Raw genomic sequence first — 27,795 nt, forward strand, 5'->3', positions numbered from 1 at the left:
TTTGAGGGTGTCTATACCAGGATTTATTCCAAGGAATATTGTTGAGGGGTGTCTATGATGGGATTTATTCCAAGGAGTATTTTTGAGGGGTGTCTATGACAGGATTTATTGCAAGGAGTATTTTTGAGGGGTGTCTATGACAGGGTTTATTCCAAGGAGTATTTTTGAGGGGTATCTATGCCAGAATTTATTCCAAGGAGTATTTTTGAGGGGTGTCTATGCCAGGATTTATTCCAAGGAGTATTTTTGAGGGGTGTCTATACCAGGATTTATTGCAAGGAGTATTTTTGAGGGGTGTCTATGACAGGATTTATTCCTGGGAGTATTTTTGAGGGGTGTCTATGCCAGGATTTATTCCAAGGAGTATTTTTGAGGGGTGTCTATGCCAGGATTTATTCCAAGGAGTATTTTTGAGGGGTGTCTATGACAGGATTTATTCCTGGGAGTATTTTTGAGGGGTGTCTATGCCAGGATTTATTCCAAGGTGTATTTTTGAGGGGTGTCTATGCCAGGATTTATTCCAAGGTGTATTTTTGAGGGGTGTCTATGCCAGGATTTATTCCAAGGAGTATTTTTGAGGGGTGTCTATGACGGGATTTATTCCTGGGAGTATTTTTGAGGGGTGTCTATGACAGGATTTATTCCTGGGAGTATTTTTGAGGGGTGTCTATGACAGGATTTATTGCAAGGAGTATTTTTGAGGGGTGTCTATGACAGGATTTATTCCAAGGAGTATTTTTGAGGGGTGTCTATGACAGGATTTATTGCAAGGAGTATTTTTGAGGGGTGTCTATGACAGGATTTATTGCAAGGAGTATTTTTGAGGGGTGTCTATGCCAGGATTTATTGCAAGGAGTATTTTTGAGGGGTGTCTATGCCAGGATTTATTCCAAGGAGTATTTTTGAGGGGTATCTATGATGGGATTTATTCCAAGGAATATTTTTGAGGGGTGTCTATGATGGGATTTATTCCAAGGAGTATTTTTTGAGGGGTGTCTATGCCAGGATTTATTCCAAGGAGTATTTTTGAGGGGTGTCTATGCCAGGATTTATTCCAAGGAGTATTTTTGAGGGGTGTCTATGCCAGGATTTATTCCAAGGAGTATTTTTGAGGGGTGTCTATGCCAGGATTTATTGCAAGGAGTATTTTTGAGGGGTGTCTATGCCAGGATTTATTCCAAGGAGTATTTTTGAGGGGTATCTATGATGGGATTTATTCCAAGGAATATTTTTGAGGGGTGTCTATGATGGGATTTATTCCAAGGAGTATTTTTGAGGGGTGTCTATGACAGGATTTATTCCAAGGAGTATTTTTGAGGGGTGTCTATGCCAGGATTTATTCCAAGGAGTATTTTTGAGGGGTGTCTATGATGGGATTTATTCCAAGGAGTATTTTTGAGGGGTGTCTATGACAGGATTTATTCCAAGGAGTATTTTTGAGGGGTGTCTATGCCAGGATTTATTCCAAGGAGTATTTTTGAGGGGTATCTATGATGGGATTTATTCCAAGGAGTATTTTTGAGGGGTGTCTATGACAGGATTTATTCCAAGGAGTATTTTTGAGGGGTGTCTATGATGGGATTTATTCCAAGGAGTATTTTTTGAGGGGTGTCTATGCCAGGATTTATTCCAAGGAGTATTTTTGAGGGGTGTCTATGCCAGGATTTATTCCAAGGAGTATTTTTGAGGGGTGTCTATGCCAGGATTTATTCCAAGGAGTATTTTTGAGGGGTGTCTATGCCAGGATTTATTCCAAGGAGTATTTTTGAGGGGTGTCTATGACGGGATTTATTCCTGGGAGTATTTTTGAGGGGTGTCTATGACAGGATTTATTCCTGGGAGTATTTTTGAGGGGTGTCTATGACAGGATTTATTGCAAGGAGTATTTTTGAGGGGTGTCTATGACAGGATTTATTGCAAGGAGTATTTTTGAGGGGTGTCTATGACAGGATTTATTGCAAGGAGTATTTTTGAGGGGTGTCTATGACAGGATTTATTGCAAGGAGTATTTTTGAGGGGTGTCTATGCCAGGATTTATTGCAAGGAGTATTTTTGAGGGGTGTCTATGCCAGGATTTATTCCAAGGAGTATTTTTGAGGGGTATCTATGATGGGATTTATTCCAAGGAATATTTTTGAGGGGTGTCTATGATGGGATTTATTCCAAGGAGTATTTTTGAGGGGTGTCTATGCCAGGATTTATTCCAAGGAGTATTTTTGAGGGGTGTCTATGCCAGGATTTATTCCAAGGAGTATTTTTGAGGGGTGTCTATGACAGGATTTATTCCTGGGAGTATTTTTGAGGGGTGTCTATGACAGGATTTATTGCAAGGAGTATTTTTGAGGGGTGTCTATGACAGGATTTATTGCAAGGAGTATTTTTGAGGGGTGTCTATGACAGGATTTATTGCAAGGAGTATTTTTGAGGGGTGTCTATGACAGGATTTATTGCAAGGAGTATTTTTGAGGGGTGTCTATGCCAGGATTTATTGCAAGGAGTATTTTTGAGGGGTGTCTATGCCAGGATTTATTCCAAGGAGTATTTTTGAGGGGTATCTATGATGGGATTTATTCCAAGGAATATTTTTGAGGGGTGTCTATGATGGGATTTATTCCAAGGAGTATTTTTGAGGGGTGTCTATGCCAGGATTTATTCCAAGGAGTATTTTTGAGGGGTGTCTATGCCAGGATTTATTCCAAGGAGTATTTTTGAGGGGTGTCTATGATGGGATTTATTCCAAGGAGTATTTTTGAGGGGTGTCTATGACAGGATTTATTCCAAGGAGTATTTTTGAGGGGTGTCTATGCCAGGATTTATTCCAAGGAGTATTTTTGAGGGGTATCTATGATGGGATTTATTCCAAGGAGTATTTTTGAGGGGTGTCTATGATGGGATTTATTCCAAGGAGTATTTTTGAGGGGTGTCTATGACAGGATTTATTCCAAGGAGTATTTTTGAGGGGTGTCTATGCCAGGATTTATTCCAAGGAGTATTTTTGAGGGGTGTCTATGATGGGATTTATTCCAAGGAGTATTTTTGAGGGGTGTCTATGACAGGATTTATTCCAAGGAGTATTTTTGAGGGGTGTCTATGCCAGGATTTATTCCAAGGAGTATTTTTGAGGGGTATCTATGATGGGATTTATTCCAAGGAGTATTTTTGAGGGGTGTCTATGACAGGATTTATTCCAAGGAGTATTTTTGAGGGGTGTCTATGATGGGATTTATTCCAAGGAGTATTTTTTGAGGGGTGTCTATGCCAGGATTTATTCCAAGGAGTATTTTTGAGGGGTGTCTATGCCAGGATTTATTCCAAGGAGTATTTTTGAGGGGTGTCTATGCCAGGATTTATTCCAAGGAGTATTTTTGAGGGGTGTCTATGCCAGGATTTATTGCAAGGAGTATTTTTGAGGGGTGTCTATGCCAGGATTTATTCCAAGGAGTATTTTTGAGGGGTATCTATGATGGGATTTATTCCAAGGAATATTTTTGAGGGGTGTCTATGATGGGATTTATTCCAAGGAGTATTTTTGAGGGGTGTCTATGACAGGATTTATTCCAAGGAGTATTTTTGAGGGGTGTCTATGCCAGGATTTATTCCAAGGAGTATTTTTGAGGGGTGTCTATGATGGGATTTATTCCAAGGAGTATTTTTGAGGGGTGTCTATGACAGGATTTATTCCAAGGAGTATTTTTGAGGGGTGTCTATGCCAGGATTTATTCCAAGGAGTATTTTTGAGGGGTATCTATGATGGGATTTATTCCAAGGAGTATTTTTGAGGGGTGTCTATGACAGGATTTATTCCAAGGAGTATTTTTGAGGGGTGTCTATGATGGGATTTATTCCAAGGAGTATTTTTTGAGGGGTGTCTATGCCAGGATTTATTCCAAGGAGTATTTTTGAGGGGTGTCTATGCCAGGATTTATTCCAAGGAGTATTTTTGAGGGGTGTCTATGCCAGGATTTATTCCAAGGAGTATTTTTGAGGGGTGTCTATGCCAGGATTTATTCCAAGGAGTATTTTTGAGGGGTGTCTATGACGGGATTTATTCCTGGGAGTATTTTTGAGGGGTGTCTATGACAGGATTTATTCCTGGGAGTATTTTTGAGGGGTGTCTATGACAGGATTTATTGCAAGGAGTATTTTTGAGGGGTGTCTATGACAGGATTTATTGCAAGGAGTATTTTTGAGGGGTGTCTATGACAGGATTTATTGCAAGGAGTATTTTTGAGGGGTGTCTATGACAGGATTTATTGCAAGGAGTATTTTTGAGGGGTGTCTATGCCAGGATTTATTGCAAGGAGTATTTTTGAGGGGTGTCTATGCCAGGATTTATTCCAAGGAGTATTTTTGAGGGGTATCTATGATGGGATTTATTCCAAGGAATATTTTTGAGGGGTGTCTATGATGGGATTTATTCCAAGGAGTATTTTTGAGGGGTGTCTATGCCAGGATTTATTCCAAGGAGTATTTTTGAGGGGTGTCTATGCCAGGATTTATTCCAAGGAGTATTTTTGAGGGGTGTCTATGATGGGATTTATTCCAAGGAGTATTTTTGAGGGGTGTCTATGACAGGATTTATTCCAAGGAGTATTTTTGAGGGGTGTCTATGCCAGGATTTATTCCAAGGAGTATTTTTGAGGGGTATCTATGATGGGATTTATTCCAAGGAGTATTTTTGAGGGGTGTCTATGACAGGATTTATTCCAAGGAGTATTTTTGAGGGGTGTCTATGATGGGATTTATTCCAAGGAGTATTTTTTGAGGGGTGTCTATGCCAGGATTTATTCCAAGGAGTATTTTTGAGGGGTGTCTATGCCAGGATTTATTCCAAGGAGTATTTTTGAGGGGTGTCTATGCCAGGATTTATTCCAAGGAGTATTTTTGAGGGGTGTCTATGACAGGATTTATTCCAAGGAATATTTTTGAGGGGTATCTATGCTAGGATTTATTCCAAGGAGTATTTTTGAGGGGTATCTATGATGGGATTTATTCCAAGGAATATTTTTGAGGGATGTCTATGACGAGATTTATCCCAAGGAGAGTTTTGAGGGATGTCTATGACGGGATTTATTCCAAGGAGTATTTTTGAGGGGTGTCTATGACAGGATTTATTGCAAGGAGTATTTTTGAGGGTGTCTATGATGGGATTTATTCTGAGGAGTATTTTTGAGGGGTGTCTATGACAGGATTTATTCCAAGGAATATTTTTGAGGGGTGTCTATGCCAGGATTTATTGCAAGGAGTATTTTTGAGGGGTGTCTATGACAGGATTTATTGCAAGGAGTATTTTTGAGGGGTGTCTATGACAGGATTTATTCTGAGGAGTATTTTTGAGGGGTGTCTATGATAGGATTTATTCCAAGGAATATTTTTGAGGGGTGTCTATGATGGGATTTATTCTGAGGAGTATTTTTGAGGGGTGTCTATGATGGGATTTATTCCAAGGAATATTTTTGAGGGGTGTCTATGATGGGATTTATTCCAAGGAGTATTTTTGAGGGATGTCTATGACAGGATTTATTCCAAGGAGTATTTTTGAGGGGTGTCTATGGCAGGATTTATTGCAAGGAGTATTTTTGAGGGGTGTCTATGGCAGGATTTATTGCAAGGAGTATTTTTGAGGGGTGTCTATGGCAGGATTTATTGCAAGGAGTATTTTTGAGGGGTGTCTATGGCAGGATTTATTGCAAGGAGTATTTTTGAGGGGTGTCTATGCCAGGATTTATTGCAAGGAGTATTTTTGAGGGGTGTCTATGCCAGGATTTATTCCAAGGTGTATTTTTGAGGGGTGTCTATGATGGGATTTATTGCAAGGAGTATTTTTGAGGGGTGTCTATGCCAGGATTTATTCCAAGGAATATTTTTGAGGGATGTCTATGCCAGGATTTATTGCAAGGAGTATTTTTGAGGGGTGTCTATGATGGGATTTATTGCAAGGAGTATTTTTGAGGGGTGTCTATGCCAGGATTTATTCTGAGGAGTATTTTTGAGGGGTGTCTATGCCAGGATTTATTCCAAGGAATATTGTTGAGGGGTGTCTATGATGGGATTTATTCCAAGGAGTATTTTTGAGGGGTGTCTATGGCAGGATTTATTGCAAGGAGTATTTTTGAGGGGTGTCTATGATGGGATTTATTGCAAGGAGTATTTTTGAGGGGTGTCTATGCCAGGATTTATTCTGAGGAGTATTTTTGAGGGTGTCTATGCCAGGATTTATTCCAAGGAATATTGTTGAGGGGTGTCTATGATGGGATTTATTCCAAGGAGTATTTTTGAGGGGTGTCTATGACAGGATTTATTGCAAGGAGTATTTTTGAGGGGTGTCTATGACAGGGTTTATTCCAAGGAGTATTTTTGAGGGGTATCTATGCCAGAATTTATTCTAAGGAGTATTTTTGAGGGGTGTCTATGCCAGGATTTATTCCAAGGAGTATTTTTGAGGGGTGTCTATACCAGGATTTATTGCAAGGAGTATTTTTGAGGGGTGTCTATGACAGGATTTATTCCTGGGAGTATTTTTGAGGGGTGTCTATGCCAGGATTTATTCCAAGGAGTATTTTTGAGGGGTGTCTATGCCAGGATTTATTCCAAGGAGTATTTTTGAGGGGTGTCTATGCCAGGATTTATTGCAAGGAGTATTTTTGAGGGGTGTCTATGACGGGATTTATTCCTGGGAGTATTTTTGAGGGGTGTCTATGACAGGATTTATTGCAAGGAGTATTTTTGAGGGGTGTCTATGACAGGATTTATTGCAAGGAGTATTTTTGAGGGGTGTCTATGACAGGATTTATTGCAAGGAGTATTTTTGAGGGGTGTCTATGACAGGATTTATTGCAAGGAGTATTTTTGAGGGGTGTCTATGCCAGGATTTATTGCAAGGAGTATTTTTGAGGGGTGTCTATGCCAGGATTTATTCCAAGGAGTATTTTTGAGGGTTATCTATGATGGGATTTATTCCAAGGAATATTTTTGAGGGGTGTCTATGACAGGATTTATTCCAAGGAGTATTTTTGAGGGGTGTCTATGCCAGGATTTATTCCAAGGAGTATTTTTGAGGGGTATCTATGATGGGATTTATTCCAAGGAGTATTTTTGAGGGGTGTCTATGACAGGATTTATTGCAAGGAGTATTTTTGAGGGGTGTCTATGCCAGGATTTATTCCAAGGAGTATTTTTGAGGGGTGTCTATGCCAGGATTTATTCCAAGGAGTATTTTTGAGGGGTGTCTATGCCAGGATTTATTCCAAGGAGTATTTTTGAGGGGTATCTATGCCAGGATTTATTCCTGGGAGTATTTTTGAGGGGTGTCTATGCCAGGATTTATTGCAAGGAATATTTTTGAGGGGTGTCTATGACAGGATTTATTCCAAGGAGTATTTTTGAGGGGTGTCTATGACAGGATTTATTCCAAGGAATATTTTTGAGGGGTATCTATGATGGGATTTATTCCAAGGAATATTTTAGAGGGATGTCTATGATGAGATTTATCCCAAGGAGAGTTTTGAGGGATGTCTATGACGGGATTTATTCCAAGGAGTATTTTTGAGGGGTGTCTATGATGGGATTTATTCCAAGGAGTATTTTTGAGGGGTGTCTATGACAGGATTTATTGCAAGGAGTATTTTTGAGGGGTGTCTATGATGGGATTTATTCCAAGGAGTATTTTTGAGGGGTGTCTATGACAGGATTTATTCCAAGGAATATTTTTGAGGGGTGTCTATGCCAGGATTTATTGCAAGGAGTATTTTTGAGGGGTGTCTATGACAGGATTTATTGCAAGGAGTATTTTTGAGGGGTGTCTATGACAGGATTTATTCTGAGGAGTATTTTTGAGGGGTGTCTATGCCAGGATTTATTCCAAGGAATATTTTTGAGGGGTGTCTATGATGGGATTTATTCTGAGGAGTATTTTTGAGGGGTGTCTATGATGGGATTTATTCCAAGGAATATTTTTGAGGGGTGTCTATGATGGGATTTATTCCAAGGAGTATTTTTGAGGGATGTCTATGACGAGATTTATCCCAAGGAGAGTTTTGAGGGATGTCTATGACGGGATTTATTCCAAGGAGTATTTTTGAGGGGTGTCTATGCCAGGATTTATTGCAAGGAGTATTTTTGAGGGGTGTCTATGATGGGATTTATTCTGAGGAGTATTTTTGAGGGGTGTCTATGATAGGATTTATTCCAAGGAATATTTTTGAGGGGTGTCTATGACATGATTTATTCCAAGGAGTATTTTTGAGGGGTGTCTATGATAGGATTTATTCCAAGGTGTATTTTTGAGGGGTGTCTATGATGGGATTTATTCTGAGGAGTATTTTTGAGGGGTGTCTATGATAGGATTTATTCCAAGGAATATTGTTGAGGGGTGTCTATGATGGGATTTATTCCAAGGAGTATTTTTGAGGGGTGTCTATGGCAGGATTTATTGCAAGGAGTATTTTTGAGGGGTGTCTATGCCAGGATTTATTCCAAGGAATATTTTTGAGGGGTGTCTATGACGGGATTTATACCAATGAATATTTTTGAGGGTGTCTATGCCAGGATTTATTGCAAGGAGTATTTTTGAAGGGTGTCTATGCCAGGATTTATTCCAAGGTGTATTTTTGAGGGGTGTCTATGATGGGATTTATTGCAAGGAGTATTTTTGAGGGGTGTCTATGCCAGGATTTATTCCAAGGAGTATTTTTGAGGGGTGTCTATGACAGGATTTATTGCAAGGAGTATTTTTGAGGGGTGCCTATGACAGGATTTATTGCAAGGAGTATTTGTGAGGGGTATCTATGACAGGATTTATTCCAAGGAGTATTTTTGAGGGGTGTCTATGCCAGGATTTATTGCAAGGAGTATTTTTGAGGGGTGTCTATGTCAGGATTTATTCCAAGGAATATTTTTGAGGGGTGTCTATGATGGGATTTATTCCAAGGACTATTTTTGAGGGGTGTCTATGGCAGGATTTATTGCAAGGAGTATTTTTGAGGGGTGTCTATGCCAGGATTTATTCCAAGGAGTATTTTTGAGGGGTGTCTATGCCAGAATTTATTGCAAGGAGTATTATTGAGGGGTGTCTATGATGGGATTTATTGCAAGGAGTATTTTTGAGGGGTGTCTATGCCAGGATTTATTCTGAGGAGTATTTTTGAGGGGTGTCTATGCCAGGATTTATTCCAAGGAATATTGTTGAGGGGTGTCTATGATGGGATTTATTCCAAGGAGTATTTTTGAGGGGTGTCTATGGCAGGATTTATTGCAAGGAGTATTTTTGAGGGGTGTCTGTGATGGGATTTATTGCAAGGAGTATTTTTGAGGGGTGTCTATGCCAGGATTTATTCTGAGGAGTATTTTTGAGGGTGTCTATGCCAGGATTTATTCCAAGGAATATTGTTGAGGGGTGTCTATGATGGGATTTATTCCAAGGAGTATTTTTGAGGGGTGTCTATGGCAGGATTTATTGCAAGGAGTATTTTTGAGGGGTGTCTATGACAGGGTTTATTCCAAGGAGTATTTTTGAGGGGTATCTATGCCAGAATTTATTGCAAGGAGTATTTTTGAGGGGTGTCTATGCCAGGATTTATTCCAAGGAGTATTTTTTAGGGGTGTCTATACCAGGATTTATTGCAAGGAGTATTTTTGAGGGGTGTCTATGACAGGATTTATTCCTGGGAGTATTTTTGAGGGGTGTCTATGCCAGGATTTATTCCAAGGAGTATTTTTGAGGGGTGTCTATGCCAGGATTTATTCCAAGGAGTATTTTTGAGGGGTGTCTATGCCAGGATTTATTCCAAGGAGTATTTTTGAGGGGTGTCTATGACGGGATTTATTCCTGGGAGTATTTTTGAGGGGTGTCTATGACAGGATTTATTCCAAGGAGTATTTTTGAGGGGTGTCTATGCCAGGATTTATTGCAAGGAGTATTTTTGAGGGGTGTCTATGACAGGATTTATTCCAAGGAGTATTTTTGAGGGGTGTCTATGATGGGATTTATTCCAAGGAGTATTTTTGAGGGGTGTCTATGACAGGATTTATTGCAAGGAATATTTTTGAGGGGTGTCTATGCCAGGATTTATTGCAAGGAGTATTTTTGAGGGGTGTCTATGCCAGGATTTATTCCAAGGAATATTTTTGAGGGGTATCTATGATGGGATTTATTCCAAGGAATATTTTTGAGGGGTGTCTATGACAGGATTTATTCCAAGGAGTATTTTTGAGGGGTGTCTATGCCAGGATTTATTCCAAGGAGTATTTTTGAGGGGTGTCTATGCCAGGATTTATTGCAAGGAGTATTGTTGAGGGTTGTCTATGACAGGATTTATTGCAAGGAGTATTTTTGAGGGGTGTCTATGCCAGGATTTATTCCAAGGAGTATTTTTGAGGGGTGTCTATGCCAGGATTTATTGCAAGGAGTATTTTTGAGGAGTGTCTATACCAGGATTTATTGCAAGGAGTATTTTTGAGGGGTGTCTATGACAGGATTTATTGCAAGGAGTATTTTTGAGGGGTGTCTATGACAGGATTTATTCCAAGGAGTATTTTTGAGGGGTGTCTATGCCAGGATTTATTGCAAGGAGTATTTTTGAGGGGTGTCTATGCCAGGATTTATTCCAAGGAATATTTTTGAGGGGTATCTATGATGGGATTTATTCCAAGGAATATTTTTGAGGGGTGTCTATGACAGGATTTATTCCAAGGAGTATTTTTGAGGGGTGTCTATGCCAGGATTTATTCCAAGGAGTATTTTTGAGGGGTGTCTATGCCAGGATTTATTGCAAGGAGTATTGTTGAGGGGTGTCTATGATGGGATTTATTGCAAGGAGTATTTTTGAGGGGTGTCTATGATGGGATTTATTCCAAGGAATATTTTTGAGGGGTGTCTATGCCAGGATTTATTCCAAGGAGTATTTTTGAGGGGTGTCTATGACGGGATTTATTCCTGGGAGTATTTTTGAGGGGTGTCTATGACAGGATTTATTGCAAGGAGTATTTTTGAGGGGTGTCTATGCCAGGATTTATTGCAAGGAGTATTTTTGAGGGGTGTCTATGCCAGGATTTATTCCAAGGAGTATTTTTGAGGGGTGTCTATGACAGGATTTATTCCAAGGAATATTTTTGAGGGGTGTCTATGCCAGGATTTATTCCAAGGAGTATTTTTGAGGGGTGTCTATGCCAGGATTTATTCCAAGGAGTATTTTTGAGGGGTGTCTATGCCAGGATTTATTCCAAGGAGTAATTTTGAGGGGTGTCTATGACAGGATTTATTCCAAGGAATATTTTTGAGGGGTATCTATGATGGGATTTATTCCAAGGAATATTTTTGAGGGGTGTCTATGCCAGGATTTATTGCAAGGAGTATTTTTGAGGGGTGTCTATGACATGATTTATTCCAAGGAATATTTTTGAGGGGTGTCTATGCCAGGATTTATTCCAAGGAGTATTTTTGAGGGGTGTCTATGCCAGGATTTATTCCAAGGAGTATTTTTGAGGGGTGTCTATGCCAGGATTTATTCCAAGGAGTATTTTTGAGGGGTGTCTATGACAGGATTTATTCCAAGGAATATTTTTGAGGGGTATCTATGATGGGATTTATTCCAAGGAGTATTTTTGAGGGATGTCTATGACGAGATTTATCCCAAGGAGAGTTTTGTGGGATGTCTATGACGGGATTTATTCCAAGGAATATTTTTGAGGGATGTCTATGACGAGATTTATCCCAAGGAGAGTTTTGAGGGATGTCTATGCCAGGATTTATTCCAAGGAGTATTTTTGAGGGGTGTCTATGCCAGGATTTATTGCAAGGAGTATTTTTGAGGGGTGTCTATGATGGGATTTATTCTGAGGAGTATTTTTGAGGGGTGTCTATGATAGGATTTATTCTAAGGAATATTTTTGAGGGGTGTCTATGATGGGATTTATTCTGAGGAGTATTTTTGAGGGGTGTCTATGATGGGATTTATTCCAAGGAATATTTTTGAGGGGTGTCTATGACAGGATTTATTCCAAGGAATATTTTTGAGGGATGTCTATGACGAGATTTATCCCAAGGAGAGTTTTGAGGGATGTCTATGACGGGATTTATTCCAAGGAGTATTTTTGAGGGGTGTCTATGCCAGGATTTATTGTAACGAGTATTTTTGAGGGGTGTCTATGATGGGATTTATTCTGAGGAGTATTTTTGAGGGGTGTCTATGATAGGATTTATTCCAAGGAATATTTTTGAGGGGTGTCTATGATGGGATTTATTCCAAGGAGTATTTTTGAGGGGTGTCTATGATAGGATTTATTCCAAGGAGTATTTTTGAGGGGTGTCTATGATGGGATTTATTCTGAGGAGTATTTTTGAGGGGTGTCTATGCCAGGATTTATTGCAAGGAATATTGTTGAGGGGTGTCTATGATGGATTTATTGCAAGGAGTATTTTTGAGGGGTGTCTATGATAGGATTTATTCTGAGGAGTATTTTTGAGGGGTGTCTATGATGGGATTTATTCTGAGGAGTATTTTTGAGGGGTGTCTATGATAGGATTTATTCCAAGGAATATTGTTGAGGGGTGTCTATGCCAGGATTTATTCCAAGGAATATTGTTGAGGGGTGTCTATGCCAGGATTTATTCCAAGGAGTATTTTTGAGGGGTGTCTATGATGGGATTTATTCCAAGGAGTATTTTTGAGGGGTGTCTATGATGGGATTTATTCCAAGGAGTATTTTTGAGGGGTGTCTATGATGGGATTTATTCCAAGGAGTATTTTTGAGGGGTGTCTATGGCAGGATTTATTGCAAGGAGTATTTTTGAGGGGTGTCTATGATAGGATTTATTCCAAGGAATATTTTTGAGGGGTGTCTATGCCAGGATTTATTGCAAGGAGTATTTTTGAGGGGTGTCTATGACAGGATTTATTCCAAGGAGTATTTTTGAGGGGTGTCTATGATAGGATTTATTCCAAGGAGTATTTTTGAGGGGTGTCTATGATAGGATTTATTCCAAGGAATATTTTTGAGGGGTGTCTATGCCAGGATTTATTCCAAGGAGTATTTTTGAGGGGTGTCTATGACAGGATTTATTCCAAGGAGTATTTTTGAGGGGTGTCTATGCCAGGATTTATTGCAAGGAGTATTTTTGAGGGATGTCTATGACGAGATTAATCCCAAGGAGAGTTTTGAGGGATGTCTATGATGGGATTTATTGCAAGGAGTATTTTTGAGGGGTGTCTATACCAGGATTTATTCCAAGGAGTATTTTTGAGGGGTGTCTATGCCAGGATTTATTGCAAGGAGTATTTTTGAGGGGTGTCTATTGCGGGATTTATTCTGAGGAATATTTTTGAGGGTGTCTATGCCAGGATTTATTCCAAGGAATATTTTTGAGGGGTGTCTATGCCAGGATTTATTCCAAGGAGTATTGTTGAGGGGTGTCTATGATGGGATTTATTCCAAGGAGTATTTTTGAGGGGTGTCTATGGCAGTATTTACTGCAAGGCGTATTTTTGAGGGGTGTCTATGACAGGGTTTATTCCAAGGAGTATTTTTGAGGGGTATCTTTGCCATAATTTATTCCAAGGAGTATTTTTGAGGGGTGTCTATGCCAGGATTTATTCCAAGGAGTATTTTTGAGGGGTGTCTATGATGGGATTTATTCTGAGGAGTATTTTTGAGGGGTGTCTATGATGGGATTTATTCCAAGGAATATTTTTGAGGGGTGTCTATGACAGGATTTATTCCAAGGAATATTTTTGAGGGATGTCTATGACGAGATTTATCCCAAGGAGAGTTTTGAGGGATGTCTATGACGGGATTTATTCCAAGGAGTATTTTTGAGGGGTGTCTATGCCAGGATTTATTGTAACGAGTATTTTTGAGGGGTGTCTATGATGGGATTTATTCTGAGGAGTATTTTTGAGGGGTGTCTATGATAGGATTTATTCCAAGGAATATTTTTGAGGGGTGTCTATGATGGGATTTATTCCAAGGAGTATTTTTGAGGGGTGTCTATGATAGGATTTATTCCAAGGAGTATTTTTGAGGGGTGTCTATGATGGGATTTATTCTGAGGAGTATTTTTGAGGGGTGTCTATGCCAGGATTTATTGCAAGGAATATTGTTGAGGGGTGTCTATGATTTGATTTATTGCAAGGAGTATTTTTGAGGGGTGTCTATGATAGGATTTATTCTGAGGAGTATTTTTGAGGGGTGTCTATGATGGGATTTATTCTGAGGAGTATTTTTGAGGGGTGTCTATGATAGGATTTATTCCAAGGAATATTGTTGAGGGGTGTCTATGCCAGGATTTATTCCAAGGAATATTGTTGAGGGGTGTCTATGCCAGGATTTATTCCAAGGAGTATTTTTGAGGGGTGTCTATGATGGGATTTATTCCAAGGAGTATTTTTGAGGGGTGTCTATGATGGGATTTATTCCAAGGAGTATTTTTGAGGGGTGTCTATGATGGGATTTATTCCAAGGAGTATTTTTGAGGGGTGTCTATGGCAGGATTTATTGCAAGGAGTATTTTTGAGGGGTGTCTATGATAGGATTTATTCCAAGGAATATTTTTGAGGGGTGTCTATGCCAGGATTTATTGCAAGGAGTATTTTTGAGGGGTGTCTATGACAGGATTTATTCCAAGGGGTATTTTTGAGGGGTGTCTATGATAGGATTTATTCCAAGGAGTATTTTTGAGGGGTGTCTATGATAGGATTTATTCCAAGGAGTATTTTTGAGGGGTGTCTATGCCAGGATTTATTGCAAGGAGTATTTTTGAGGGATGTCTATGACGAGATTTATCCCAAGGAGAGTTTTGAGGGATGTCTATGATGGGATTTATTGCAAGGAGTATTTTTGAGGGGTGTCTATACCAGGATTTATTCCAAGGAGTATTTTTGAGGGGTGTCTATGCCAGGATTTATTGCAAGGAGTATTTTTGAGGGGTGTCTATTGCGGGATTTATTCTGAGGAGTATTTTTGAGGGTGTCTATGCCAGGATTTATTCCAAGGAATATTTTTGAGGGGTGTCTATGCCAGGATTTATTCCAAGGAGTATTGTTGAGGGGTGTCTATGATGGGATTTATTCCAAGGAGTATTTTTGAGGGGTGTCTATGGCAGGATTTATTGCAAGGCGTATTTTTGAGGGGTGTCTATGACAGGGTTTATTCCAAGGAGTATTTTTGAGGGGTATCTTTGCCATAATTTATTCCAAGGAGTATTTTTGAGGGGTGACTATGCCAGGATTTATTCCAAGGAGTATTTTTGAGGGGTGTCTATGCCAGGATTTATTGCAAGGAGTATTTTTGAGGGGTATCTATGACAGGATTTATTGCAAGGAGTATTTTTGAGGGGCGTCTATGACGGGATTTATTCCAAGGTGTATTTTTGAGGGGTGTCTATGACAGGATTTATTGCAAGGAGTATTTTTGAGGGGTGTCTATACCAGGATTTATTCCAAGGAGTATTTTTGAGGGGTGTCTATGCCAGGATTTATTCCAAGGAGTATTTTTGAGGGGTGTCTATGCCAGGATTTATTCCAAGGAGTATTTTTGAGGGGTGTCTATGCCAGGATTTATTGCAAGGAGTATTTTTGAGGGGTGTCTATGACAGGATTTATTGCAAGGAGTATTTTTGAGGGGTGTCTATGACAGGATTTATTGCAAGGAGTATTTTTGAGGGGTGTCTATGACAGGATTTATTGCAAGGAGTATTTTTGAGGGGTGTCTATGCCAGGATTTATTCCAAGGAGTATTTTTGAGGGGTGTCTATGACAGGATTTATTCCAAGGAATATTTTTGAGGGGTGTCTATGCCAGGATTTATTCCAAGGTGTATTTTTGAGGGGTGTCTATGCCAGGATTTATTTCAAGGAGTATTTTTGAGGGGTGTCTATGCCAGGATTTATTCCAAGGAATATTTTTGAGGGGTGTCTATGCCAGGATTTATTGCAAGGAGTATTTTTGAGGGGTGTCTATGCCAGGATTTATTGCAAGGAGTATTTTTGAGGGGTGTCTATGCCAGGATTTATTGCAAGGAGTATTTTTGAGGGGTGCCTATGATGGGATTTATTGCAAGGAGTATTTTTGAGGGGTGTCTATGCCAGGATTTATTGCAAGGAGTATTTTTGAGGGGTGTCTATGCCAGGATTTATTGCAAGGAGTATTTTTGAGGGGTGCCTATGATGGGATTTATTGCAAGGAGTATTTTTGAGGGGTGTCTATGCCAGGATTTATTCCAAGGAATATTTTTGAGGGGTGTCTATGATGGGATTTATTCCTAGGAGTATTTTTGAGGGGTGTCTATGATGGGATTTATTGCAAGGAGTATTTTTGAGGGGTGTCTATGATGGGATTTATTCCAAGGAGTATTTTTGAGGGGTGTCTATGATGGGATTTATTCCAAGGAGTATTTTTGAGGGGTGTCTATGGCAGGATTTATTGCAAGGAGTATTTTTGAGGGGTATCTATGCCAGGATTTATTCCAAGGAGTATTTTTGAGGGGTGTCTATGATGGGATTTATTCCAAGGAGTATTTTTGAGGGGTGTCTATGATGGGATTTATTGCAAGGAGTATTTTTGAGGGGTGTCTATGATAGGATTTATTCCAAGGAGTATTTTTGAGGGGTGTCTATGCCAGGATTTATTCCAAGGAGTATTTTTGAGGGGTGTCTATGCCAGGATTTATTCCAAGGAGTATTTTTGAGGGGTATCTATGCCAGGATTTATTCCAAGGAGTATTTTTGAGGGGTGTCTATGCCAGGATTTATTCCAAGGAGTATTTTTGAGGGGTGTCCAATGACAGGATTTATTCCAAGGAGTATTTTTGAGGGGTGTCTATGATGGGATTTATTGCAAGGAGTATTTTTGAGGGGTGTCTATGCCAGGATTTATTCCAAGGAGTATTTTTGAGGGGTGTCTATGATGGGATTTATTCCAAGGAGTATTTTTGAGGGGTGTCTATGATGGGATTTATTCCAAGGAGTATTTTTGAGGGGTGTCTATGCCAGGATTTATTCCAAGGAGTATTTTTGAGGGGTGTCTATGCCAGGATTTATTCCAAGGAGTATTTTTGAGGGGTGTCTATGATGGGATTTATTGCAAGGAGTATTTTTGAGGGGTGTCTATGCCAGGATTTATTCCAAGGAGTATTTTTGAGGGGTGTCTATGCCAGGATTTATTGCAAGGAGTATTTTTGAGGGGTGTCTATGACAGGGTTTATTCCAAGGAGTATTTTTGAGGGGTGTCTATGCCGGGATTTATTCCAAGGAGTATTTTTGAGGGGTGTCTATGCCAGGATTTATTGCAAGGAGTATTTTTGAGGGATGTCTATGCCAGGATTTATTCCAAGGAGTATTTTTGAGGGGTGTCTATGCCAGGATTTATTGCAAGGAGTATTTTTGAGGGGTGTCTATGACAGGGTTTATTCCAAGGAGTATTTTTGAGGGGTGTCTATGCCGGGATTTATTCCAAGGAATATTTTTGAGGGGTGTCTATGCCAGGATTTATTGCAAGGAGTATTTTTGAGGGGTGTCTATGCCAGGATTTATTCCAAGGAGTATTTTTGAGGGGTGTCTATGACAGGATTTATTAAAAAATCTTATAAAATTTATTATAAAATCTTTATAATAAAATCTTAATAACAAAATTATGACAATATTGTATCATCAAAAGTTATTTAAAAAATGTTGGTGCAAGAAATTAGTATTAATAATTACTTGACATACAACATATTAGTGAATCATTTAGTCATCTATGGTAGATTTGAGTCATTTTGGTAAAAATCATAAATTGTTGAATTTTCTATCTTTCATAGTCACTTATATATCCATGTCAATGGAAAAGAGTTTATTAGTATTTAATTACTTTCAATTACTATTACCACTCCAAATCTGATGTAGTTAGTATGACTGATTTCTTTATTTACATAGATGTCCTTCATTTATTGTTGTTTGTTTTCAATTTTGTTGTTGTTCTTGTCTTGTTGTTCTGAGAGGATGCACCTCTTTCCCACATCTGACTAAATACCATAGGAGTTCATGTTCCAGTCCCATGTGTTGAGGTAACCACTCAAGCAATGAGAACGCATTAAAAAACTTATGGGTAAAGAAGCTCAGAACACTCTGTTTGAACAGAAATAAAAAACAAACGACAATAATCAAAGGATAATTATGACAATAAAGGAATAGAGATAAATAGTTATAAGAAATTAGTTATATTTACTACATCAGATTTTAATCAGATTCTATCACTCATTGACTCATAATTTATCCAAAGTCTGTGAACAAATTTTCAAAGTTCATAATATTATGATATTATGTAGTTTATATAGCAAAACAGATTTTTTATGATAAGATTTTGACATATTTACTATTTTAGGAGAGGAATGATGTACTTCAACCACTTTGTTTTCAATTGTGAAATTTATGCACAATCTGAGAGAAGATTTAATATATGCACAATCTGAGAAGATTTAATTTATGCACAATCTGAGAAGATTTAATATATGCACAATCTGAGAGAAGATTTAATTTATGCACAATCTGAGAAGATTTAATATATGCACAATCTGAGAAGATTTAATATATGCACAATCTGAGAGAAGATTTAATTTATGCACAATCTGAGAAGATTTAATATATGCACAATCTGAGAGAAGATTTAATATATGCACAATCTGAGAAGATTTAATTTATGCACAATCTGAGAGAAGATTTAATTTATGCACAATCTGAGAAGATTTAATTTATGCACAATCTGAGAGAAGATTTAATATATGCACAATCTGAGAAGATTTAATTTATGCACAATCTGAGAGAAGATTTAATTTATGCACAATCTGAGAGAAGATTTAATTTATGCACAATCTGAGAAGATTTAATTTATGCACAATCTGAGAGAAGATTTAATTTATGCACAATCTGAGAGAAGATTTAATTTATGCACAATCTGAGAAGATTTAATATATGCACAATCTGAGAGAAGATTTAATTTATGCACAATCTGAGAAGATTTAATTTTTGCACAATCTGAGAGAAGATTTAATATATGCACAATCTGAGAGAAGATTTAATATATGCACAATCTGAGAAGATTTAATTTTTGCACAATCTGAGAGAAGATTTAATTTATGCACAATCTGAGAGAAGATTTAATTTATGCACAATCTGAGAAGATTTAATTTATGCACAATCTGAGAGGATTTAATTTATGCAAAATCTGAGAAGATTTAATATATGCACAATCTGAGAGAAGATTTAATTTATGCACAATCTGAGAGATTTAATATATGCACAATCTGAGAAGATTTAATATACTAGTATGCACAATCTGAGAGAAGATTTAATTTTTGCACAATCTGAGAGAAGATTTAATTTATGCACAACCTGAGAGAAGATTTAATTTATGCACAACCTGAGAGAAGATTTAATTTATGCACAATCTGAGAGATTTAATTTTTGCACAATCTGAGAGAAGATTTAATTTTTGCACAATCTGAGAGAAGATTTAATTTTTGCACAATCTGAGAGAAGATTTAATTTATGCACAATCTGAGAGAAGATTTAATTTATGCACAATCTGAGAGATGATTTCTTCCAGAATACCCTGATTGATACTATGTATTACAATCAGTTGTCATGAACTGATTTCATGGCTTGGCAGCCATCTTAACAATCCCTTGCCAAAATGTTTGGTTTAATTAATACCACAGTGCAGGACTTTTTGTCTTTGCATAATAACAGTTTGACATATTTACTCTTGGAGGTAACATTTATTTTGGAATTAAGATTTTGAAGTAATGTTTTCTGAACTGTAGATTGATGAAATTATCAAATTTGCATAATAATGTTAGTCAATATCCCAGCATTCCATGCAGGTTGCTCTATTGATACCTGGTTCAAAAGTGTTTATCTTATTCACATATTTGATAAGAATTATTTATTTCAAATCTATTAATAAACAGAGAGATCAATGTCATTGTCAGTTGATTTCATTTTTTTTCACTTTTCTTGTAAAATTTGATCCAATTTTAGGGAGAAGAACAGAGAGTAAAGATGAAAGCCGAGGAAATGATCAACCAGATAAGGAAAGAAGAAAACAGATTGATAGATGAGTTGAACAGACAATATACATCAAAACTGAAATCTGCAGATGTAGATGTTGATGAGTTGGAGTTGAATCATGGGAATATAAAGAGTACATGCAGTTATATAGAAACACTGATGCATCATGGGAGTCATGTTCAGCTTCTAACTACCAAGGAAGAAGCCTTACATCGCATCAAAGAACTGATTGCCATGGAAACCAAGTCACAACTGCAGTATGAGAGAGTAGAATTCCAACCCAGTGATGGTTTCCAGGAGCATGGAATGCTGGGATTATTGAGATCTGATGTCTGTATATCACAGTGTACAGTTGAAAACATTCCCAAACAACTGGTGAAGGGTGACCACGCTGACCTGTCTATTACAACCAGAGATTCCACAGGAAAACAAGTCATCCCCCGACAAGAGGTCAAGGTCAAGGTGAGAAAACCTGATGGATCACAACATGGCGTCATGGTAACAGACAACAAAGATGGAACACACAAAGTTACAGTGAAGGGGGACATTTCAGGTAGACATCGGGTTACCATGACAACAGGAGATCAACCAATACCAGGATCACCATGTGAAATTCCTGTCATTCAAGGTTTGGTAAAAACCATTGGAAAGAAAGGCAGTGGAGATTTAGAATTCAATCTTCCCTACAGTGTCACAGTTGATAAAGATGGAAACTTTGTCACAGCTGATAGGAATAATAATAGGATTCAGATAACAAGTAAAACTGGTAGATTTAAGAAAGTCTTGAAATTTACACAATTTAAAGAGAAATTTTGTCCACAAGACGTAGCAATATCAAGTGATAATGAATACTTCAGTACAGATTATAACAACAAACAAGTCATCATGAGTGATGTCAATGGTCGTGTTGTCAGATGTTTTGGGAAGACTGAATTAAAGGGTCCCCGTGGCATAGCTATCAGTACTGACCCTCAGAATAGGATTGTGTATGTAGTAGACTCTGATGGCCACTGTATTAGAATGTACAGGTATGATAGCACATGTCGGTATATTGGATCCTTTGGTTCATATGGGAGTGGTCCAGGTCAGTTTAGAGAGCCCTATTACCTTGTGATTAGTCAGGGAATGTTATTTATTACAGATCGTTACAACCACCGTGTCCAGGTTTTCACAATGTCTGGTCAATTCCTGTATTCCTTTGGTCATCAAGGTACAAAGGATGGTGAGCTGCATTGGCCTAAAGGAATAGCAGTGGACAAGGATAGATATGTGTATGTAAGTGATCAACATCGCATACAGAAGTTTGATAGTAGTGGTCAGTTTGTATGTCGTATTGATAGTGATAAGGATGGGTTGAATTATCCCTTTAATATTGCATTGACTGATGATGAACCATGTAGGATTGTTGTTGCTGACAGTAACAACCACTGTATCAAAGTGTTTGTACAGTAATGGGAGATTTCAACATCTCTAACTGTACAGACAACATACCCCATTATAACTGATACCAACAATCACTATATCAAAGTGTTTGTACAGTAATGAGAGATTTCAACATCTCTACCTGTACAGATAACATACCCCATTATAACTGATACCAACAACCACTGTATCAAAGTGTTTGTACAGTAATGAGAGCTAGATTTCAACATCTCTACCTGTACAGACAACATACCCCATTATAACTGATACCAACAGCCACTGTATCAAAGTGTTTGTACAGTGATGAGAGATTTCAACATCACTAACTGTACAGACAACATACCCCATTATAACTGATACCAACAACCACTATATCAAAGTGTTTGTACAGTAATGAGAGATTTCAACATCTCTACCTGTACAAACAACATACCCCATTATACCAACAACCACTGCATCAAAGTGTTTGTACAGTAATGAGAGATTTCAACATCTCTACCTGTACAGACAACATACCCCATTATACCAACAACCACTGCATCAAATTGTTTGTACAGTAATGAGAGATTTCAACATCACTACCTGTACAGATCACATACCCCATAATAACTGATACCAACAACCACTGTATCAAAGTGTTTGTACAGTAATGGGAGATTTCAACATTTCTACCTGTACAGACAACATACCCCAGTATAACATGATACCAACAACCACTGTATCAAAGTGTTTGTACAGTAATGAGAGATTTCAACATCTCTACCTGTACAGACAACATCCCACCCCATTATAACTGATACCAACAACCATTGTATCAAAGTGTTTGTACAGTAATGAGAGATTTCAACATCTCTAACTGTACAGACAACATACCCTATTATAACTGATACCAACAACCACTGTATCAAAGTGTTTGTACAGTAATGGGAGATTTCAACATCTATATTAAACTGTACAGACAACATACCCATTAGGCCATATAAAAGAAACTATCTGGTTCTCATTACCTGATCTCAGTTTTTCTACTCAGAGTTATTTATATAGACTTGTTTTGACATAGTTTGGAACGAATATCTTGAAAGGGTCATGAAATTTATAAAAGTTAACAAAAAATAAATAAATACTGATGTAATGACTGTAAATTTCTTTTTTTTTAAAAAAAAGAACAAATTTCAATACATGTATAATGCATGCATAAGATGTGAACAATTTGACTCCAATTAAACTCTCTTGAATATAAAAAAAAAAAGATGAAAAAAAAGAAATGACTGAATTTCAATATATGTACAACTGGTAACCTAGATATCAAAAAAGTTTTTAAAAAAACATTTCTCTTCAGACCCTACCTATTTTGTGAAGGTATGGCTTGAGAAACAAAACATTTTTTTACTTGGCTTTAGTTGACAGCAAGAACCACTGTATGTTAAGTGTCTGTACAGTCAAAATAGATGTCAGTATCAGATACCATTAGAAACCATTGTATTGATGTCAGTATCAGATACCATTAGAAACCATTGTATTGATGTCAGTATCAGATACCATTAGAAACCATTGTATTGATGTCTGTAGTCAAAATAGATGTCAGTATCAGATACCATTAGAAACCATTGTATTGATGTCAGTATCAGATACCATTAGAAACCATTGTATTGATGTCAGTATCAGATACCATTAGAAACCATTGTATTGATGTCTGTATCAGATACCATTAGAAACCATTGTATTGATGTCAGTATCAGATACCATTAGAAACCATTGTATTGATGTCAGTATCAGATACCATTAGAAACCATTGTATTGATGTCTGTATCAGATAAAATTAGAAACCATTGTATTGATGCCAGTATCAGATACTATTAGAAACTATTGTATTGATGTCTGTATCAGATACCATTAGAAACCATTGTATTGATGTCAGTATCAGATACCATTAGAAACCATTGTATTGATGTCAGTATTAGATACCATTAGGAACCATTGTATTGATGTCAGTATCAGATACCATTAGAAACCATTGTATTGATGTCAGTATCAGATACCATTAGAAACCATTGTATTGATGTCAGTATCAGATGCCATTAGAAACCATTGTATTGATGTCAGTATTAGATACCATTAGGAACCATTGTATTGATGTCAGTATCAGATGCCATTTAGCATTAGAAACCATTGTATTGATGTCTGTATCAGATACCATTAGAAACCATTGTATTGATGTCAGTATCAGATACCATTAGAAACCATTGTATTGATGTCAGTATCAGATGCCATTAGAAACCATTGTATTGATGTCAGTATTAGATACCATTAGGAACCATTGTATTGATGTCAGTATCAGATGCCAATTAGCATTAGAAACCATTGTATTGATGTCAGTATCAGATACCATTAGAAACCATTGTATTGATGTCAGTATCAGATGCCATTAGAAACCATTGTATTGATGTCAGTATTAGATACCATTAGGAACCAGTGTATTGATGTCAGTATCAGATGCCATTTAGCATTAGAAACCATTGTATTGATATCAGTATCAGATACCATTAGAAACCATTGTATTGATGTCAGTATTAGATACCATTAGGAACCATTGTATTGATGTCAGTATCAGATACCATTAGAAACCATTGTATTGATATCAGTATCAGATACCATTAGAAACCATTGCAGGGGTGAACAAATCCACTGGTCCTGGGTCCGGGACTAGCGATTTTATTGGGTGGACCACACAAATTTGACCTTGTCTGGTCCGTCGGACCAGTACCTTACTTTTACTAATTATTTTAAAAAGTCATCTGAATATACAGATTCATAGGTAAGATTTAATGTGTTACATTTAATGTTTCACATGGGACCACTAATTCATTCAGCAGGACCACTGGAATTTTTAAGGCACTGGTCCGGGGACCACCAGTTGACAAAATGATTTGTTCACCCCTGCATTGTATTGATGTCAGTATTAGATACCATTAGGAACCATTGTATTGGTGTCAGTATCAGATGCCATTAGAAACCATTGTATTGATGTCTGTACTTTACACACAAATATAAAACTGACTTGTAAATAATATCCAGGAAGGAAGAATAAAATACAACCAGTGACAGGCTAGCATGAACAAGTGGAACTTGTCTAAATGGGGGAAAGTAAACAAATGAATTGGATTTATGAACACTTGGCACAGTGCATTGTGGGAACTACAAGACTGTTACTACATCTCATGGTTTGATAAGAAGAGTGTTATGGCCTTTTTACTGTGGACATGAAATGCCAGGAGGGTGTTATGGCCTTTTTACCGTGTACATGAAATGCCAGGAGGGTGTTATGGCCTTTTTACTGTGTACATGAAATGCCCTGGGGAACATGACATTCATTGTGAATTTGAGCTGTTAATAAAGCAAATCGATTTGTTTACTTTCACTTTTTCTATCAAGTTCCACTTGTCCATATTGGCATGTCACTGGCAGTATTTTCTAGTCAGAACTAGAGAGTCTGTTGGATTGTTCAGAAATAGTGCATTCTGAATTGGCATTGGAATAATAATATGAATGGCCAGTACTTAAAATACAAGCCACTGTATGAATGCCAGGACTTAAAATACAAGTCACTGTATGAATGCCAGTACTTAAAATACAAGTCACTGTATGAATGCCAGGAATTAAAGTACAAGCCACTGTATGAATGCCAGGACTTAAAATACAAGCCACTGTATGAATGCCAGGACTTAAAATACAAGCCACTGTATGAATGCCAGGAATTAAAGTACAAGCCACTGTATGAATGCCAGGACTTAAAATACAAGTCACTGTATGAATGCCAGTACTTAAAATACAAGCCACTGTATGAATGCCAGGACTTAAAATACAAGCCACTGTATGAATGCCAGGACTTAAAATACAAGTCACTGTATGAATGCCAGGAATTAAAATACAAGCCATTGTATGAATGCCAGTACTTAAAATACAAGCCACTGCATGAATGCCAGTCAGTGTGCGAATGCCAGTACTGTAATTAGTATTGTATGGTTACAACACATATGTTATAGATATTCCAACAAACTTTGATGAGTGTAACATCCTTATAACAGTGAAGAATAAAACAGTTTGTACTCATAGTCCCATTGTAAAACAGTCAGTATGCATGTAGTCATTGTCACTTGATATTGCTCCATTGCACCTTTCTGTCAGTAAAATTTGTCAAAACTTTTTAAAGAAACTTGAAGTAACCAAAAACTGACTTGTAATGTCAACATTGTAATGCTATTTTTGTATTGTTACATTACTGAAGAATTTACTACAGTTGTATAGTTTGTTTTTGAGTTCACCAGAGCATGGCGCCCTCAGTGCTCATAGTGCTGTTGCTTTTGTTTTTGTTAATAAACATAGTTTGTGCGAGTAGCAGCTGGAGAATGAATGTAGTATTTTCACCAATCGACTAAATAATACACAGTGTCAATATGGAAATGTAAAAGTAAACTAGTTCTATTCCTTGGTGTTTCCTTTAAGTACAAGATTGTATCTATGTTATTTAGAACTAATGACATTTCATAGAGTCCCATTGAGATCATACTATTCATTATAAGAAGAGAAGTACCAACTTTCATCTCTGATAAATACAGTATCAATTCTAGATACTGGATACATTGTAATGCTGCTAAACATGCAGACAACTATTGACTTGAATTTCACCTTGTGCCAAACAGACTTGTATAAAAAATATGATTGCAATTCTTTATCAAGTTTGAAATGTGACCTTCTGTTGTACAATGTTGTACAAAATGAGAAAATTTGTCATGTTTAAACTTTTGTGAAAGTCAACCTTACCCTTCCAACCAAAGTGGTTTCACTTTGCATTGTATCTGGAGAAGGAATTTGACACAGAAAGTAACTGTGTTGTGATATTTGTTAGAGAAGTAACTTACACAGAAAGTAACTGTGTTGTGATATTTTTAGAGAAGTAATTTAACACAGAAAGTAACTGTGTTGTGATATATTTAGAGAAGTAATGGCACAGAAAGTAACTGTTGTGATATATTTAGAGAAGTAACTTAACACAGAAAGTAACTGTGTTGTGATATTTTTAGAGAAGTAATGGCACAGAAAGTAACTGTGTTGTGATATTTTTTAGAAAAGCAACTTTGTGACATTTTTTGTGAAATAATTTGTCACAGAAAGCAACTTCATTGTGATCATGTTTTTAAAGAATCTGACATAGAATGATGACTTGTGTGTTTGTAGAGAAAAAAGTCACATGTAATAGAAATCAGAACCTCTTTTTTGAATAGAACAGAGATAATTACTGTACCATGATAGTCACAACCAATTAATCAGGATATATTACTTGTTAGTAGCTTGAGTTAGTAGGATCTTAGAAATGTATTTTTTTTTACTTAAAACTTAGAAAAAAATTAAATCTTGAACTTGATCCAGTATCACAACAAATCTAGATTAAATTTGAAATTTACTGTTAAGCTGTAGGCATATAATTGCATAGTTATTTGAAACTCCGAAAACCAATACCTTGTCGTTTGGCCACCAGAGGGCGTCCTTTGAACATCAACATGTCCATGAATGTAATTACAGTAAATGGAGTTTTCAATAGGATAAAGATGGGTGCAGGTCAAATAATTTGCATATTATTGTAATTCTTTTTGAATAGAGAAATAAATCTAGTGATATTAGTGTTCAGTTGTTACTGTTGGATTGTTGTGTGTTAGTTTGTTTGATGACATTCTTGTGGTATCTTGTCCTATATCAGTGAAATATATGAGAGAGATAACAAGTGTTGTAAACAGACTAGTTGTGGTGTTATGGACACAACACATACACAGAAATTTTTTTTTTTCAAATAGTTTGAATGTTTATAGCTGCTTTTAGTACAATGGAATTTGCCGAACATCACGATTTCTCAATTCAACTGGATGATTTAGGAATGTTACTGCACCAACAAACATAGGAAAGTAGTTATTCTTTTTAGAACATGTAATAAAATCAATTATCGACAATATAAGTGTCAAAACCACACTTCCACAACCTGGAAATCAAACTGCGCTATGTCATCAGTGGTCCGTATATTGCGTACTGCCGTGTGTCAAACTTCCAAATAGTGTAACAATTTCTCCTTGAGGTACAGTGATGCCTCGATACTCATTACAATGTTACAATAATCGTGCCAACAGGCCTACTGTTACAATATTGCAATGCATGGTGATGTTATATGTTGCCTATGCTATATGACGATACGGTAGCGCGTGGATCATGCGAGAATGCACATAGTATATGGAAGTCGCATGCGTAGTCACTGCGCACCACAATGCATCCCTGGGAGAACCACCAAT

General features: G+C 37.3%; 1 protein-coding gene across 1 annotated transcript in view; it reads left to right on the forward strand.

The window, feature by feature from the left end:
- Window positions 1-27,135, forward strand: part of LOC144448580 (E3 ubiquitin-protein ligase TRIM71-like) — a 60,476-nt gene extending 33,341 nt beyond the window's left edge. Inside the window, exon 2 of the mRNA XM_078138859.1 lies at window positions 20,009-27,135. Coding sequence (XP_077994985.1) covers window positions 20,009-21,490 — 1,482 coding nt within the window. The 3' untranslated portion in view covers window positions 21,491-27,135. The remainder of the gene's footprint in view (window positions 1-20,008) is intronic.
- Window positions 27,136-27,795: the final 660 nt, after the last annotated feature.

The sequence above is a fragment of the Glandiceps talaboti genome, chromosome 2 (assembly GCF_964340395.1).
Source record: "Glandiceps talaboti chromosome 2, keGlaTala1.1, whole genome shotgun sequence".
Lineage (NCBI taxonomy): Eukaryota > Metazoa > Hemichordata > Enteropneusta > Spengelidae > Glandiceps > Glandiceps talaboti.